General features: G+C 41.4%; 1 protein-coding gene across 1 annotated transcript; it reads left to right on the top strand.

The window, feature by feature from the left end:
- The first annotated feature begins 1730 nt into the window (after positions 1–1730).
- Positions 1731–14515, top strand: dsc2l (desmocollin 2 like). The gene is made up of 15 exons (XM_080503174.1): positions 1731–2015; positions 2141–2245; positions 3509–3613; positions 3963–4118; positions 4655–4799; positions 4883–5037; positions 5398–5532; positions 5617–5802; positions 5878–6125; positions 6896–7038; positions 8354–8575; positions 9652–9873; positions 11199–11314; positions 11411–11746; positions 13368–14515. Exons 1-15 carry the CDS (start codon positions 1977–1979, stop codon positions 13563–13565), a joined length of 2511 nt encoding a protein of 836 aa, XP_080359300.1. The 5' UTR covers positions 1731–1976; the 3' UTR covers positions 13566–14515.
- Positions 14516–16847: the final 2332 nt, after the last annotated feature.

Below are 16847 nucleotides of genomic sequence, written 5' to 3'. Positions count from 1 at the left end.
TTTCTTATATTAAATGAATCATCTAAAAACCAGCCCCACTGAGTGTGTCAAAAGGACGTGGAACGGTTTCTGGCTCAGACCAACTCTCACTGTTGTTATCGGCAGTTTGCAGAGATAGTGTGAGATCCCAGCCTCCTCCACACACACACACACGCACACACGCACACACACACACACACACACACACACAGACACACAAATACACACACCAGGCTTCACTCAGCCTGCATTCCTGCGGTGTTGAGTGAGTAGCCCGATTCTGTTCGTCCTACCAGAATGAGCAGCCGAGGGGAGGAGAGGAGGAGTTGAGCCGGGGTCAATCTCCGTGTGGACCTGGGAGAGGTCCTGTGAAGAAAGAAAAAGAAAAAGAAAAAACAAGCAGGCAGCAAGCAGACATTGTTCCCAAAGCAAAAGAAAAGAAAGAAGAAACACAAAGATTTCTCATGCAGACCCTTCACGGACTGTTCAGACAGGACAGCGTATAAAAGACTTGGCGACAAGACGTTTGGTTTCATCAGTTCATTTGGCAACAGCATGAAGTGATGAAACTACTTGGACAAGAGGCCAAACGTCTTAGAAATCTATCATTTCATTTTGCTGTATCTTATAGTTTCATTGCACAACACTACAGTAGAATGAGCCGAAGCCAGTTGAAGGAAAAGATATAAGCCAAGTAAATCTTATCACCTCGAGAAAATATGTGATCACCTCAAATCCTTTCATCTGTTCTCTCTGCTCTCTTCTGTTTTATCTCAATGTGTGAATTCTGCGTCAATTTGATCTTCAATATGTGTTTATTACTCCTGGATATGAAGTTTTTCCAGTGTCTTAACTACATCAGACATATTACTTCGTGAACATGCTTGGGTCAGATGTTTACATCACTTCTTTTAATCCTGTTTGTGTCTCTTTTTGCTTGTTTTAGATCGTCCATCCATCTTCTTTATACAGAAAGTGGTTGGGGTGGGGGCTGGGCGGGAGTGGGGGGGGGGTGTCTGGAACCCATCCCAGCTGACTACAGCAGGTTACACAAGGTCGGGTCAGCAGCTCGTCATCAGGACAAACACTCATACACACTCAAAAGGACATTTACCAACATCAATTAAACCAAAACAACAAGTCAAGTCAGCTTTTATGTCAAATAAAAAAACATGTGCAGCACAGACTTGATATTGCAGACGTTCCTGGCCTGTTGGAGAAAAATCCAGACACACACAGGAAGAACGTACAAACTAATGGAGGAAAGCTATTAAAGTCAAAGTCAAACTCAAACTGGGGATTTTCTCACTGCGAGAGTGTGTTAACCATCATTGGTTGCTTTTGGAGTCTTAAAGTTTAAGATCTTCCTTGTATTGTCAACTGTTGCAGTTTTGCATGTTTTTATTGTCAGTCTCTACGACTTATTATCACTCATTTCCTCTTTGTTTAAACTCCAAGTGTGATCATGTCGCATGTATTGACGCACTTCCTCTTTGGTCATTTTGCCTCTCAAAAATCGCATTATTCTTATGGTAAATCACAATGTACCCACTTGCGTAGTCTTGTACCTTTGTGGATCACCTTTCCTGAGAGATGAATAATGCAACGCTTCCCCCTGCTGGCGGAGAGAAGCCGTTCCAAACTCGGAGGAGTCGCTGGGTTCGCAACTCTCTCTCTCTCACTCTCTCTCTGTGAGTTTAACAATAGAGAAACGACCCAGAGCGCAGCCCGAAGGTGCTTTTCACTCCCAGACCTTCGCAGGGAGGATCCTGGGTGTGTCGCCTCACACAAGGTGTGTCCGCTCCGCTGACTAACCGACTTGAAGGAGCGTCTCGCATTCGCGTCCGCCTCAGGAGCGCACAGGAGCGCCAACAAACGAGCGGGCAAACACACCGAATATCACTCAACCATCTGACAGCCATTCGGCCGTCGACACCGAGTGGACTACTTCCACGGGGGACCAGGACGAATTCCCGGCAACTATTACTCCAAAAAAAATGGCGAATAAATTAATTTCAAGCCTCTGCGTAATGCTGGTAAGCGCTCACTCTCGCTTTCTTTTTTATATTTTCCACTTTTTCTGTAATATATATATATCAAAAAAGAACCTGTGATCAGGATTAAAGTGTAACTCACCGTGAGATCCGGTTTCTCCCCTCAGGTCGCGCTGGTGTGTGCGGCTGCGGGCCTGTGGACATTTTCTGCGTCGGCACCGGGAAGTGACATGGAAGCGCACCGCGTCCGTAGAACAATGCAGGGTCGAAAAGTAAGACTGCCAGACGTGCTTCTCAAACTTTTCAGCTACCTGTTGGAAAAGACGTGCTGGGACAAGGGAGGGTGGCGGCTTTTTTTCTATTCACTCAACATGTTCCATAGTGACTGAATGGCGAAGGATTTGAGAAAGAAAGTCTTCTAAATCAACAATATGCCAAACTCATAGAGATCGTGTCGGCTTCTGGTTGTCTAAATACTTGAACTGTTCTCAAACGAAAGCAGATTATGGCGCAGCCATAGATTAGAGAAGCTTAGAGAAGCCGGTCTCCATAAACATGGTATTCTCCTTTTGTGCGCTGCGTAAAACTGAAAGAAACCTCTTCAGAATACACTTAAAAGGACAGCGATATATAAAACAAAAGCCGTCGGTTTCACGAGGAGAGCTTTATCTTGTTTTAGAACAGCGACCGATCCTTGATCATTACCTAAAAACAATATTTTAAATGTGCGTATATGATGAAGCCCTGGGCGTTAAAGCGAGTAGTGCCCGTTCCAACAGGATATGTAATGTGTGTTGTAAAGACGTGATCAGATTTTGTACTGTTAAATTCTTCCCCATCGTGTATTTATTTCATGTTGACTGTAAGTATCACGGATAAGTTGCTGTGCCATGTGCGTAAATGCGCACAACTTCTTTTACTGAGGTATCTGAGACAATCAGATGTAAACAATTAAGAAAACCCCCCAAAACGAATCGGTTTTATTATTCGTGGGGTTTTGTCGCTGTAACCTGTAACAGGGACAGAAAAAAAAGACAATGTTGCCAAGTTTGGAGAAATAACGTCATTGGAGTTCCTTGAAACTCATCCATTGTGTATGGGTCTACTCTGAACATGCTGGAAATGTGGAATTCGATGCAAATGAGTTGAATGTGCTTTGATCAGACTTTGTATCAGACCCTCCACCTCACCCACCACATTGCTCCTTATGTTGACACTTAATTCCCTGTGCTAGTAGCTACAAACTTGCTGAGATCAGCAAAGCTCATAAGACCTCGAAGGGCAATTTTTGGATCCATTTCCACAAACTGAAAACAGGCCAGTGATTCTTTAGGCCCCATGTCATGGCTAGGTGCTGGTAGAGGTATACTGAAATGTGAAGAATGTGTTCAAAACTTGACTAACCTTTTTTTTTTCCTCTCTCTTTCCTCCCATGAAGCCTGAAGGCTTTTCACTGATTTTTTTTCCTTCTTTTTTTATGTTTTTGTGGTTGTTCACCTTTTCTTTTTTTTTGTAATTGTCTTTGCATGTCACAGCCTATCGGCGCCGGCTTCCTGAAGCGCACCAAAAGACGCTGGAGTCCTCCACCCTTCAACATACTGGAGAATACCCCGGGGCCTTATCCCAGATCGATCGATAGGGTAATCTGTCGTTTAGCTTTTTAAACGCAACACGTTTACTTTTCACATTACTCCGGTGTTTTCTCCTTGAACAGTCCCTTCACACACTCAGACACGCCTCATCTGTTGTGCAACTTTCATGCGAAGCTTAATTGCTATGATGCACTTTTTTCTAATACCTGAATGACCAGATTCAAACTTAGATCCTTTTGAAATGTGACTGAGGATGTGAAGTGCTTTTGATTTCCCTCCAGTAAACCAACGTCACAGAATCAACCTGCAGGAAAGACACCGCGGGGTTTTGTGTTAACTGTGTTATATATGAGAGAATTTAGATTTTATTTAAGATTTTTCTTTTTTTCTGTTGTAGATTGTGTCCGATTCACAACAGAACTTCAGTGTGTACTACACCCTCACGGGACGTGGAGTTAATGAGCCGCCGACCGAATTGTTCAGTCTCAACACGGAAACTGGGATGCTGACCGTGCACTCTGCCATCGACCGTGAGGAGTACCCATCATTCAAAGTGAGTCCGCCAGGATCATCTCTTTGTAAATGTGTTGCTCTGTGGTAGATCTCATAATTTTGATTGCAATAATGATCATTGTTTTGGGGGTATTTTTCATTTTTGATTTAAAAAAAAAAAAGAGCCACTTAATGTGTTTCATAGGGTTTAAAAACAACCTCCACATACTAACATCGTCTAAACCCAAACCCGTAGGATGGCCATCCTACAGATGGACACCTAAAACATAAACACTAAATGCAAAATTAAAAGTTTGGAGTTTTTAACATGTTGGGTGGAGAAAAAAAGTCTAATTTCAGTGTAAATAAGTGAAAAAAAAGTTTATTTTAGAATGAAAACACATGTACAATTGTGTAAAATTATAAAAAATGGCCACTAATAAGACGTTATAATCCATAAACTTCAAGAATATATTTTAAAAAAATTCATCATATTGTAATTACTAGATGCATATCATTGGCACTATGTGCATATTTTGTGGAATTGCGATATTCTCATGCGTATTATCCTTCCAAACTGGTTTCATTCCTCAACAGTTAAAAGTCAGTGTTTTTGACAAATTCACAAACCGGGAGACAGACGAGCCTCTGATCATCGTCGTCGACATCGACGATCAGAACGACAACGCCCCGACATTCAAGGACCCCCTGGTGTTCTCTGTGGCCGAGCGCAGCGCCGTGGGTGAGGAGAACGTCAAAAGAGCATGTAGCACTCAGTGCGATATCGTCTTGCGTGGTTTGGACGTTCTGAAATGTTCGCCACAGGTCAGAGAGTGGGGCAGGTGAACGCTACAGACCGGGACCTGGCCGGGAGCGACCACACTAAGATCCAGTTCACCCTCCTGACCGGACAGGACCTGTTCGCCATCAACCCTGTGACGGGAATCATCACCACCAAAACCAACACACTGGACAGAGAGGTGAGCGTCGGGGGGGGGGGGGTGCTGTCAAAAATGACACGTTAACGTGCATTAATCCGTTATCGTAGTTAATCTGATTAACAAATGTGATGCGATTAACTCACAGAAAGGAGTTGCGTGTCCACAGGATCCGTCAATTTCCCACTTTCTATTCATTGTCGATGTGAAATGCAGCACGGTGCAGGCTTTGCTCATGCAGATTAGTATAGATTAGAAAGTGAATGAGATTTAATCACGATTAATCAAAATTAATCAGTTTAAAAATTGTAATCATTCGTAAGCACTATATTAGTCTTGGCTTTATTTTTGCCTGTGATCCATCTTTTCCCCGACATCATTTCATCTCTTTTCCCATCCCAGACCAAAGACAAACATGTTGTGACCGTGCAAATCAAAGACATGAACGGTGCGCCGTCGGGTCTGTTCAGCCAAGGCCAAGCCACGATCCATCTGACCGACATCAACGACAACCCCCCCACCTTCACCAAAGCGTCGGTGAGTTGCTCGGGAAGGAACGGAGGCACAGAAACAAGTAGAAATAATCATCTGTAACATCCTTCTGTTGGTCGTTTCCTTCAGTATCAAGCCAGCGTCCCGGAAAACGAGAAAGGCAAACTCATCCTTCGAATCCCCGTCGAAGACAAAGATTTGAAGAACACACCAAACTGGATTTCCAAATTTGTGATCAGCCAAGGAAACGAGAACGGGAATTTCCGGATTGAGACCGACCCCAAAACAAACGAGGGGCTTCTGTACGTCGCGAAGGTGAGCCAATGAGCATTCCTCTCTTAAATCCTGCCTTTACGGAGCGCTTTGTTCACGTGCGTCTGCTGCGTCCAGCCTTTAGATTACGAGAAGAACAAGAACGTCAACCTCCAGATCACGGCGCAGAACCAAGCCCCGCTGAGTGGCACCACCGCCCAGTGGGCCAGCGTCCCCGTGAACGTCGCTGTCACCGACGTCGACGAGGGCCCGGAGTTCTCCGCCCCCACCGTCATCTACACCGTCCTGGAGAACACGCCCAACGGCACGCTGCTAGGAACGTACTCTGCGGTGGATCCGGAGACCAAGAGCAGCGACGGGATCATGTAATCACACTTTTATGCCCAGACGGCGTCTCGATAGCCCATCCTGCCATGTTATTTATTTATTTATTTATTTTTAATGTGTTAAACGAGGGATCTGCAACCTGCGGCTCTTTGGCTCCTCTGCAGCGCCTCCAAGACATTTTGAGAAAATGATTTATAAACACTTTGCTTACGTTTTTATTTGATTTGAATACCACACTGATATTCTTCTGCCACTACTCTTGGTCTAAACAGACGAAATTGCTGGAATTGCCTATTTTATTTATTTATTTATTTATGATTTTATGATTTAATTTTAGATAAAATATTTGAAATTACATGAATAAAAAAATTGGTAGAAAAGGTAAAAAGAAAATTATTAAAATTACTAGCGTTTTGATTTTTTTTAGGAATAATCTCTAAAAATGGCAACAAGAGCTAAAGATGTAATCAAATATCAAAACTTTACCTCAAATACTTTATGAATGAATAAAGTTTTTTTTTCACTCATCATTTCAGAACATTTAACATGTTTTGCGGCTCTGGACAAATTTCTGGTGGAAAATTGCCAAAATAACTCTTTTGGTCGTAAAGGTTGCAGACCCCTGTGTTAAACAGTCTTTGTGGCAAAAAAAAAAAATGACCCCTAAATTGAAGAGCTTGCATGGCATCAACACAGTGACTAAACTGCATCCTCCTCTCTCTGCTTCCCGTCTTAAACACTGGGGGGCAGACTTGGATTGCTCAACTTTGAGTGGAAGTGATACAATCAAGTCTCCTCTGGGTTTCAGGTATTATAAGAGTACAGACCCGGCTGGCTGGATCAATATGGAGAAGACCACCGGAGAGCTGAAGGTTGCAAATACAATCGACAGGGAGTCCACCTTTGTGAAGGACGGGATGTACAACATCACTGTGAAGGCTGTCGATTCCAGTAAGTCGCTTAAAATACTCATGATGTCCAGTTGCATCTCAAAAAGTCTAGAAATGTGTGTTTGGCAGGTTATTTCTTTCTTCTTCTTTTTTTTGGATGCATTTTTGGCCAATAAATCCTTCACAGTTGGGAAGCTGGTGCCACATTGTTTTGAGAAACAGGCATTTGTGGGATGAGCAGTAGAGCCGAGTATGTGAGTTGCAACAAGTGATTATTTGCCAAATCCTCTCCGCCATTGCAAAACAGAAGATTCTGCTACTGAATCTTATTTGGTGGTTTGGACGGTTGAAGAAAGAAGCCATGTTGGAAGTTTAACCATCGTCGTCCTATTGATGTGAGGTGGAGCCCATCTTGTAACCAGAGTCGGCCGACCAGGCTGGATTTTACCCTCCCCCCAAAAAATCACTAAAAGCCTCCCAGTGTCTTGGAATTGTACTGCAAACCAAGAAACCCTGGCGTAATCCACTTTCAACCCTGATGCTCATCCCACAGATGCATGTTCTTTAGACAATATCCGATTTATTGCCAAGAAGCGTTGTTGCAACAAATAATTTACCCAACGCGTTTTCCACCCTTTGTGAAATTGTTTACATTTACTCGTATGCTGATGACACACATGTATATTTTACCAGTTAAGCCCACCTCTCACTGCTTTGTTTGTTCTTTAACTGCAGAGCTGATGTCAAAAAAATGTCCTCAAATTAAGATTGCGGCTTCCTCGAACAGCGATATCTCCTACAAACTCCTCACTTTTTTTTTTAAACACACACACAAGTCTGCCGCTTGTCTCACGAATCCATGTTCATCATAAATGTCACAGCATTAAATATTTAAATAAACAAACACAAACAAGTGTTATCAATCCACCAAACAAGTTTCCTCAGTTTTCAAACTTTGCCTGCAAAACCACTCCCAGACGAGTACCTTTATGTACTCGTACTGCGATCCAGAAAAAAACTAGGTCTGGTAAACTTGTTTAGTCAGTGTGTCAACTCACCACAGACACATTCGTCTTCATCACGCCCTTTGTTGCGACGTTTTTTTTTTTTTTTTTTTAAGTGCTCCACCTTTTACTGTATCTGTGAGAACGTCCCGCCAACTCGCTTTCACCTGAAACCGCCGGCGTGATGCGATCTGATCTGACTCATCGCGTTACGATGACTCATGATCTCGAGTCGGTCTCGTATCCCGTCAGTCGGACACTTCCATTTAACTTTAAATGTAATTTTAAAAAAAAATCCTCGATCCTTGACGTGCGCCGACATGTCCGCCCCGTCCCGATCTGAAAACCCGTGTGTGTGTGTGTGTGTTCCAGGCTCTAAGACGGGAACGGGAACCGTCATCATCGTGGTGAAGGACGTGAACGACAACGTGCCGACGTTCCCGCCCGGCGAGATGGTGATGTGCGAGAAGGAAGGCGAGCTGGGCTCCATTCTGCTGGTGGCCGAGGACAAAGACCTGCCGCCCCTCTCTTCCCCCTTCAGCTTCAGCATGCCCAGCGACAGCGACGGCACGTGGACCATCAGAAGGTTTAACGGTGAGAACTTGGCTATTTTTTGGGGTTCGGGTGACGTTGAGTTACTCACACATTGGAGGCGTCCAGACACATCCATGTAGCATGATACATGAGTAACGTGCTCTTCGGATGAACTAAACAAAACAAAACAAAAATAAAACTGACAGATAGATTATTCATCATCTAATCAGGTTTGAGATTTGTTCCTCAAAGTTGGGATTAAGTGCTACAGTCAGTGTAACAGTTTACTAGTGTAATCATTTATTTGAGTCAATGTTGTGATATTTCATGTATTCAATCTAACTTTTTATGACATTGTTAAAGTAGGTTTGTAAATTAAACTTAATACCAGCCGGTAATATTAGAATACAGCAGTAGAACTACATTTTGGGAGATTTTCGTACAGTTTGCGCAACAAGAATTGGTAGATTGGATGAACCTTAAGGATAGAATCTCAGTATTTCGCTTTAAATTTACTATTCCATTACCATTATTGGATAGTTATTACTTAATGCCTTTCTTAGGTAAAAAAATTACCCAACGTATTACTTTACTAGCTTTATTACAGTAATAATGTCTCGAATAGTTACTTTGACTTCATTGCATTAAAAAATACACAAATTATTAGTTTATTACATTAATAATGTATTAATTTTAAATCGGTCCAGAATATTCCTTCTTTACATTAGTAATCACCTAAATTATTACATTAATAATTTTCTTACATTAGTAAATTCCCAAATTATAACTTTATTGGGTTTTCTATATTAAAAATGTCCACAATTATGACTTTATTGTTCATTTGTTTATTATCAATTTTTATTCAAATTTTTTTTTTAAATCGCTATTTGGACATGTCTTGCAATAATTTTGTGGTTTGGTTTGCGTCTTTGTTTAGAGTCTGCCAGCATTGCACAAGTTATCCTTTTGCAGAATTTTCCATTTGAAATAATGCATTTTGTATTTATTCAGCTGATAATCAGTGGATGAATCGTGTTCCTCTCTAGTTCTAACTTTTTTTTTTTTTAATGGCTACATCGTTGAATGCACGAGACATCCTTCCTTTCCTTAATGGCGTCTGACCGTTCCCCCCCCAGACACGGCGGCGACATTGCAGCACGTCAAAGAGCTGCCCACCGGCATCCACAATGTCCCCGTGATGGTCAAGGACCTGCAGGGCAACGGTCAAGTGCAGATGGCGAAGGTGAGGATCTGCGAGTGCAGAAACGGCAAATGCCTGGACAAGGACCGCTCCTCCGTGTTCGGGGGGATGGGCGTGCTGGCGATGCTGCTGCCGCTGCTCCTGCTGCTGCTGCTCGGTGAGCACCACGCCGTTTTATTTTCTACGGATTTCACCGTGTGAGAATGCGTTAGAAGAACTGCTACAATAAACTACTGACTTAGCCGGTTTGTGATCAAGAATATGGAGGATGGTTGGAGATCACATAAAACACTGGGAGGAGTCGATGCTACGACGTGATTCCAATGTGATTTCAACAGATTTAACAGTGCTTATTTATTAAAATCATGACGGCGCTGTTATTTCGATGACATTTCTGCAACCTTTAACTTTGTGACCAACCATTTCCAACTGGACACCAGCGAACAAACAAACAATATCTTTTCCAGCATTTTTTTTTCTTGTGTCCAATCATCCGACACTAACACTCAATTTTTTGACTTTTTGAAGTGCTGCGATTCCATCTCAAACGACGCTTTCTGGAAAGACTCCGGCTCCCAATCCCCGTAGGCTATGGAAACGCTGCTATTGCACACATAGTCGTAGTAAATAATAATTCTGCACAGGCGCAGGTACGTAGATGGAAAACAACAACAACAACGTTTGTCTCCAGTGCGTCACGACTCCCAGCCCGTATTCTCCTGGGACTTGGTAGTTTCACAGTTGACTTTCACCGTCACAGCAAATAAAACTTCATCTTCTGTCCATACGAATTTCCGCGTACTCAACACTTTTCAATGTTTACACCTGGGCACACCTGGGCCCAGGTGTGTGTCACTTCATTACAGAAACAGACAACAGCAATTAACACGACATAGTCTTCACCGCTTCCCTGTAAACAAACGTAATTTTCAGAATGTTGCTGTGTAAACGTGAAATTTTTCCTGCTATAAATTGATCCTAAAGCACAACTTTTACCCTTATTATTATTATTATTATTATTACCTTCAGTCCGGCAACTGTGAGAATAAGGTTCACCTGCAAAAGCGTACGCAAACAGAAAGCACAATGTATTTGCGTGAAAGTGCATTTTCGCAAATAATGGAGGGTCTTGAGTGAATCTGGCCCTTCGAGTCACCTGAAACACGTTTATGGCCAAAAGTACCTTGAGAAAACCCAACATTCATGCACGGAGGGGACATGCACATTAGAAGTGCGAATCAGCCGAACACACGTCAAGACACGTGACGTGATGAAATATTAAAGATTCACACGCTTCCCACAGCTTGTGATTGTGTTTGAAGACTCTGCAGCTCACACATCCCTTTCTGAAAACTGACACGTATGAGGACACGCTGCAGGTTTCTTTCCCCACGTGGCCTCGTTACTGTGTTTCCTGCCTCACATGCTGCCATCTTTGTAAAACGTGCTTGTTTTTTTTGTTTTGTTTTTTTTTTATTGCAGGTGTGCTTCTTGCACTTTTCTGCGCCACGGGGAGGGAGAAAATCCCACTGGAAGACGTCGGCGACAGCGGAGGAATCCTGCTCAAGTCCAACACCGAGGCCCCGGGAGACGAAGTGGTACGCGCACGCCGACCGCAGCTTGTCATTAACGTGTAAGGAAATCCCGATCTTCATCTTTTTTTTTTTCTTTTTTCTTTTCGTGTTTGTTTCAAGGATTCGAGTCTCATCATCCCCATGATCGACACGGACACGGCGAAGGGCGGCGTGAAATCGGCGGCTCCGAACATGGGCTGGGCAGGCGACAAGAGCACCAGCACCTTCGGGGGCCAGAGCGTCAACGACAACGGATTCTACAAGAACGGGATCTCCACCACCACCAACATGCGGGAGTACAAGTCCGCCAAGTACGATGGTCAGCGGTTTGAATCTCTCGGAACCGGGATGACGTACGACTACCGCTCCATGGGCAACATGGGCAACATGAGCAACATGGCCCAGGACTCGACTTTCATCAACACCTGGCGAACCAACGGCATCTATCTGCACCATGTAAGGCCGTTTCCACGGGAACAGCCGTGTTTAGGATTAAAGATGTTTAAAAAAAAAAAAAAAAAAAAAATGAGCAGAGACAGAATGAAAATGTCCACGTTTGATTCCCTGAGGTTTAATAACGTCTTTGTTATCGGTCGGAGCTTAGCTAACCCTCATGTGGAATATAATCTTGTTCTCTAAGCCCTGATAGTATCCTCTGTAAACTTTAATATTTCTCAACTTCTTGGTGGGAAATATTATTATTTCTCTAACTTGTCGGCGAGTTGGTGGTCTCGCTGTGTAATATCCGACTGTCTGTCATATCCGGAGCGCCGGGTATCTCCCCTCCCATCTCCCAGGCTCACGTCCACTCGGTGTAATAAACCAGGCCTGGAAACAAACGGACGGACAAACAAACACAAGCTCATATAAAGATTGCAAATGTTTACCGCAGCTACTGTGCATGCAGGCTAATGCTAATGTCACTTGCAGTCGTGGGATCGTTTGTTTCTGTCATCAGGACAGGATTAATTAATTAAGCGCTCCTCCTCCTCCACCTCCATCCACAGCAAAGATACGGCAGCTCCGCCACATTTTTCATGCATTTACTGAGATTTATTCAATGTAACTGCCTTACTTTCTGTATTTCAGCAAGTACATCCACGCAATCTCAAGCACTATTCACTCTTTTGATACTTTTAAAATTATAAGTCGCTACTGAATACACCCACAACTTGAATTTATATGATTTATCTGATATACCAAACTTTCTGGATTATAAATTGCGCCTGAATAGTTGTGGAACTCAAAGGGGAAAAATATTTATAAGTTATGCTTAATTCTTCCCAAGCTACTAAAAGAACTACAATGGCTAAAAAGACTTAAAAAAAAATTTAAAGAAAATTTGGATTAAAAAAATTCAATAGCTGAAAATAAAAACTTTTTTTTTCTTTTTTTTTTATAAAACACACCTAAATTTGCTAATAACAAAAAAAAATTCAAAAAGAATTTTGGGCTCAAAGACCTATAATGGCTAAAAAGACTAAAATTGCACAAAAACTAAAACTGAAATCACTAATATGGCTTGAACTGAATAAATAACTCCAATACTTCATTATACGATAAAATTGCTAAAGCAGCGAAAACTGATTAAACTTAAAATTGCATTGAAACTGCTGAAAGAATTTAAACGACTTGTTTAAGTCAGTTACAACAGTTAAAATAGTGGAGACTTATTTTGTAGCTCCAGACAAATACAATTTCTCATTTATTATAGCAACATACAGTTTCTTACTCCCTATAATTTTTGGCATAATTTCAGCTCTACATGAACATTACATTGTCATACAGTGACATCTAGTGGTCCCAGATGGTATTTACCTGTACAAGTTAACATATTGCCACATGAAAGCTAAACAACTTTTAAACATCATCAAAAAATGCTGATTGTAGTCTGGAAAATACAGTAATTTCTTGTTATTGAGTACAGTCAGGCAGTATAATTGCTGATATGAAATTATATTTACCGTATTATCCAGACTATAGGTCACATTTATTTGTGAGAAACTGCAAAAAAAAAAAAAAAAAGTGGTCTGGAAAATAGAATAATTTACTAATTTCCCAAATGTTGCCTTCACAGAAACTGGGATATTTTGGAAACGAGGGAGACGGACGCTACGCCGACGACTACCTGAACGCGTACGGGTACGAGGGCGTGGGCTCGGCCGCCGGCTCCGTCGGCTGCTGCAGCGACTTCGGCGGCGACGAGGGCCTGGACTTCCTGAACGAGCTCGGACCGAAGTTCAACACTCTGGCGGACGTTTGCAGGAAAACATGAACGCTCTTGCTCCCGATGCAAAAAAAGTGTTCACCTCCGGGCCAAAACGGGATGCCGAGGCCCGGGGACGAGCTACGGCACGCCCCGAACATGAATAACAAAGAGAACGAGCAAGTGGTGCCAGTGTGTGTGTGAGAGTGTGTGTGTAGGTGTGTGTGTATGAGTTTGAATGTGTGTGTGTGTGTGTGTGTGTGTGTGTGTGCGTTGCTTTTGTTTCAATTCTTTGCGGCTTCCTGGTTTAAAGTCTCTTGCACTGAACAAAACTTTGCAGATGTACATACTTTTTTTAGCGTCTAACCGTGTATTAACGTGCGTAACAACCAGTAGCGTAATAATGTCGGCCATTTTGAATGTAATAGACAATAATGTAATGGAATAGTGAAAAGATGTTTTCCATCCAGAGAGTATTACAGAGCTTGTATCCTCAATAAATGAATATTGTGACTATTTTTCATAAGCAAACTGCACAAAGCCTGCAAGAAATGCAGTATTATTTATGTATTATTATCAGTCGCATATTATTACATTTTGAGAGGCGTTTATTTGGCATTATAACACGTTATTATATGTCATGACACTATTGGCACGTTATTACATTATTGTCTTTATTACATGGAAAAAGGCTCAAATTCTGATATTATTGGCCATCCTTACATTATTGGTTGTTGCAACCTGTTTTACTGGTTTCAGAGTTTCGGTTTCACAGGTTTTTTTTTTTTGTGTTGATACATGAAGAGAGGGAGTTCTTTATAGATTCATAACTCTGGGTCTTTTTTTTTTTTTCGTGGTTTTTATTAATCATTGGAGAGATTGTTTGTAATACTGTGGCTGATTGTAATTGCCTGTTAAATTTCATAGTTTCTCACAATTTTTTTTAAAAAGGATGCTTTAAAAAAAAAAAAAAAAGAAGTATTTCAAATGGCAATATTTCATTAAAAGAAAAAGAGATGATTTAAGTGTGGTTGACTTGCACTTGCTTCACAATGAATCATGCGGCAATAATGTGCAGAGACACATTCCAGCCTCCCGTCAGCGAGGTTATTGCCACATTCTCACAGTAATCCTGTGAAAGTCAGCACAAGGGCGTGAACGAGAGAGGGAGGGAGGGAGGGAGGGAGGAGATGGGTGTCTCCTACACTGCCTGCTCCATTTTGAATAAATGGACGGGCCACAGAGGAGAAATTTAAACACAAAAAAGTCAAACGAAACCGGTCAGTTTCTTCTTTATTTACTTTTAAACTCGTGGCATTTGTGGGAAGAGCAGCCGGTTTTCTCTCGGCTCCAAAAAGTTTCATTCTCCAGCTTGTTTACATATTCAGGTGAAAAGGGAGGACCTCCATTTTTGAAGACAGCTCCCAAGGTGGAACTTTCTGAAAAAATGCAACCCTCAAGAGAATGCTCCAACTCCGTCTCCATGGGAACAGAGGGAAGCACAACTTTTTGAAAACACTCTGCTTCCATCTCCATGGAAATGGAGGGAAATGCAACCCTTAAAAGAATGCTCCAACTCCGTCTCCATGGAAATGGAGAAAAAAAAGCGACTTTTTGAAAGCAGTCTATCTCTGCGAAAACCGGTGAGAACACAACTTTTTGAAAAATGTCCAACTCCAAGTTTTTTATTTGAGCATGAAACAACAAAAAGGAAAACACACGATCTCTCTCTCTCTCTCTCTCTCTCTGTGAATCATTTCTAGGTGTGTCCCTGTAAAGAGATCAAAGTCTCAACCAGCTGAGTTAATGTTTACCTTCACATTTCCACCTCACACTTCTGCTGCTAGACAAACAACCTTTAGTACACGAAAACACCCTTTAAGGCCATCTTTAATGTAATAAGAAATACAATATGAATTCAAAATGTCTGTAAAATGATGAAGCAATATATATATAAATGATAAAAACTAAATAACACTGGAAAAAAATTACAAAATGTATTTTAAATAAAATGCAGGTTCTGTTGTCTGCAAATACCAAACTAAAAAGTAAAAATTTACTTCTAACTATGAGGGGTATTTTTTGTTATTGTTTCAATTGCTTTGTAGGCATTTCCTACAATTATACTTTTTGGTTCTCCCAAAATTTTCAATCTTTTTTTAATTTGTTACTCTTGATTACACTTCAATAAATAAATAAATAAAGAAAGTACTTAAAAAATTGCATTAAAATAATAATTACAAATAACACTACGACTTCTAATATTATGTACATACAACATAACAACCTAGTTGTGTATTAAAAAAACAATGAATTCGATCTGAAATGTTAATTTTGCTCAGAGTTTAGATGCTTTAGGAAGGTGTCGGTCAGTCTGAAGAATGTAAAGAGAAGAAAGTAGAGATATTGATCTTCAAAAAGTATTTAGAAAAACAAATACTCAACTAAATGACCATAGAATGTATTTTAAAAAAAAGAACATTTATTAGTCATTACTTTGTCTCTCTGTCCATTAAGTATACTTAATTAGCCACATGTACGCTAACTTTAAATACATTATTCAGAGCACTTTATAAACATTTTCAATATAATGAGCTCAGCGACATTGTTCACAAGTCTTCATAAATAAATAAAACAAAATTCAAATCCCCTCCGTGTACTTCATCTGAGGAGGATTATGGATTATTAATTCAAAGATGATACACTTTACTACTTTTCTGTGCTTCTCTCAAAAAAAAGAGATGAAACAGAAATACTACAAGGGGGTCCTGTAGTGTCCTGGGGGGTCCTGGGGGGGTCAGTCTGTCATGTGACTGCACTGAGGGGGGATTTAGTCTGACAGCACACAGGAAATATAAATGAAAAAAAAAAAAAGAGCATGAATTAATTCTTGGAATAAAATCGGACTCGCCTCGATCAAACACTGCTGGGATCTTGTTAAAAATACAACAATATTATCCGCTCAGATTAAAATAATACTGTCACAGTTAGAGGAGGTTGTGAACGAGATGTGAAACATCAAGGCTTTTTCTTTTTTTTCCCCGTCTCTCTTTTCTTTTGTTTTTGCTCCAAATCCCACCGGGCCCAATTAGGAAGAGTCTTGAAAAGTCGTTTAACTCAGAATAATGAAAATAAGCAGCCCGCTCATAAATCTAAAGAAGGGGCTAGAGACAGCAGCTCCACTGCCTTATTTCACCTTTTAATTACAAACCCATGCATTTGTAAAGTTTTTACTCGTGTTTCTGGAGGAATCCGGGACGAGCGGAAGTCTTCAGCACGTTGTGGGTGAAAGTCGCAGCCTCCTTTTTTCTCCCTGCTTGTGCCAAAGTGACGACTTAGCATCGGGACTTG

The sequence above is a fragment of the Blennius ocellaris genome (genome assembly GCF_963422515.1).
Source record: "Blennius ocellaris genome assembly, chromosome: 10".
In the NCBI taxonomy this organism is placed as follows: Eukaryota; Metazoa; Chordata; class Actinopteri; order Blenniiformes; family Blenniidae; genus Blennius; species Blennius ocellaris.
The sequence above is the reverse complement of the archived record's forward strand: the minus strand, read 5'-3'. Positions and strand labels throughout refer to the sequence as shown.

What these genes read in the sequence shown, in the direction of transcription:
- dsc2l (XM_080503174.1), top strand. Translation starts at nt 1,977, where the DNA reads ATGGCGAATAAATTAATTTCAAGCCTCTGCGTAATGCTG. An exon ending in CAAGCCTCTGCGTAATGCTG is followed by an intron (nt 2,016 to 2,140) that starts GTAAGCGCTCAC and finishes TTCTCCCCTCAG; the next exon opens with GTCGCGCTGGTGTGTGCGGC. An exon ending in ACGGCATCTATCTGCACCAT is followed by an intron (nt 11,747 to 13,367) that starts GTAAGGCCGTTT and finishes TTGCCTTCACAG; the next exon opens with AAACTGGGATATTTTGGAAA.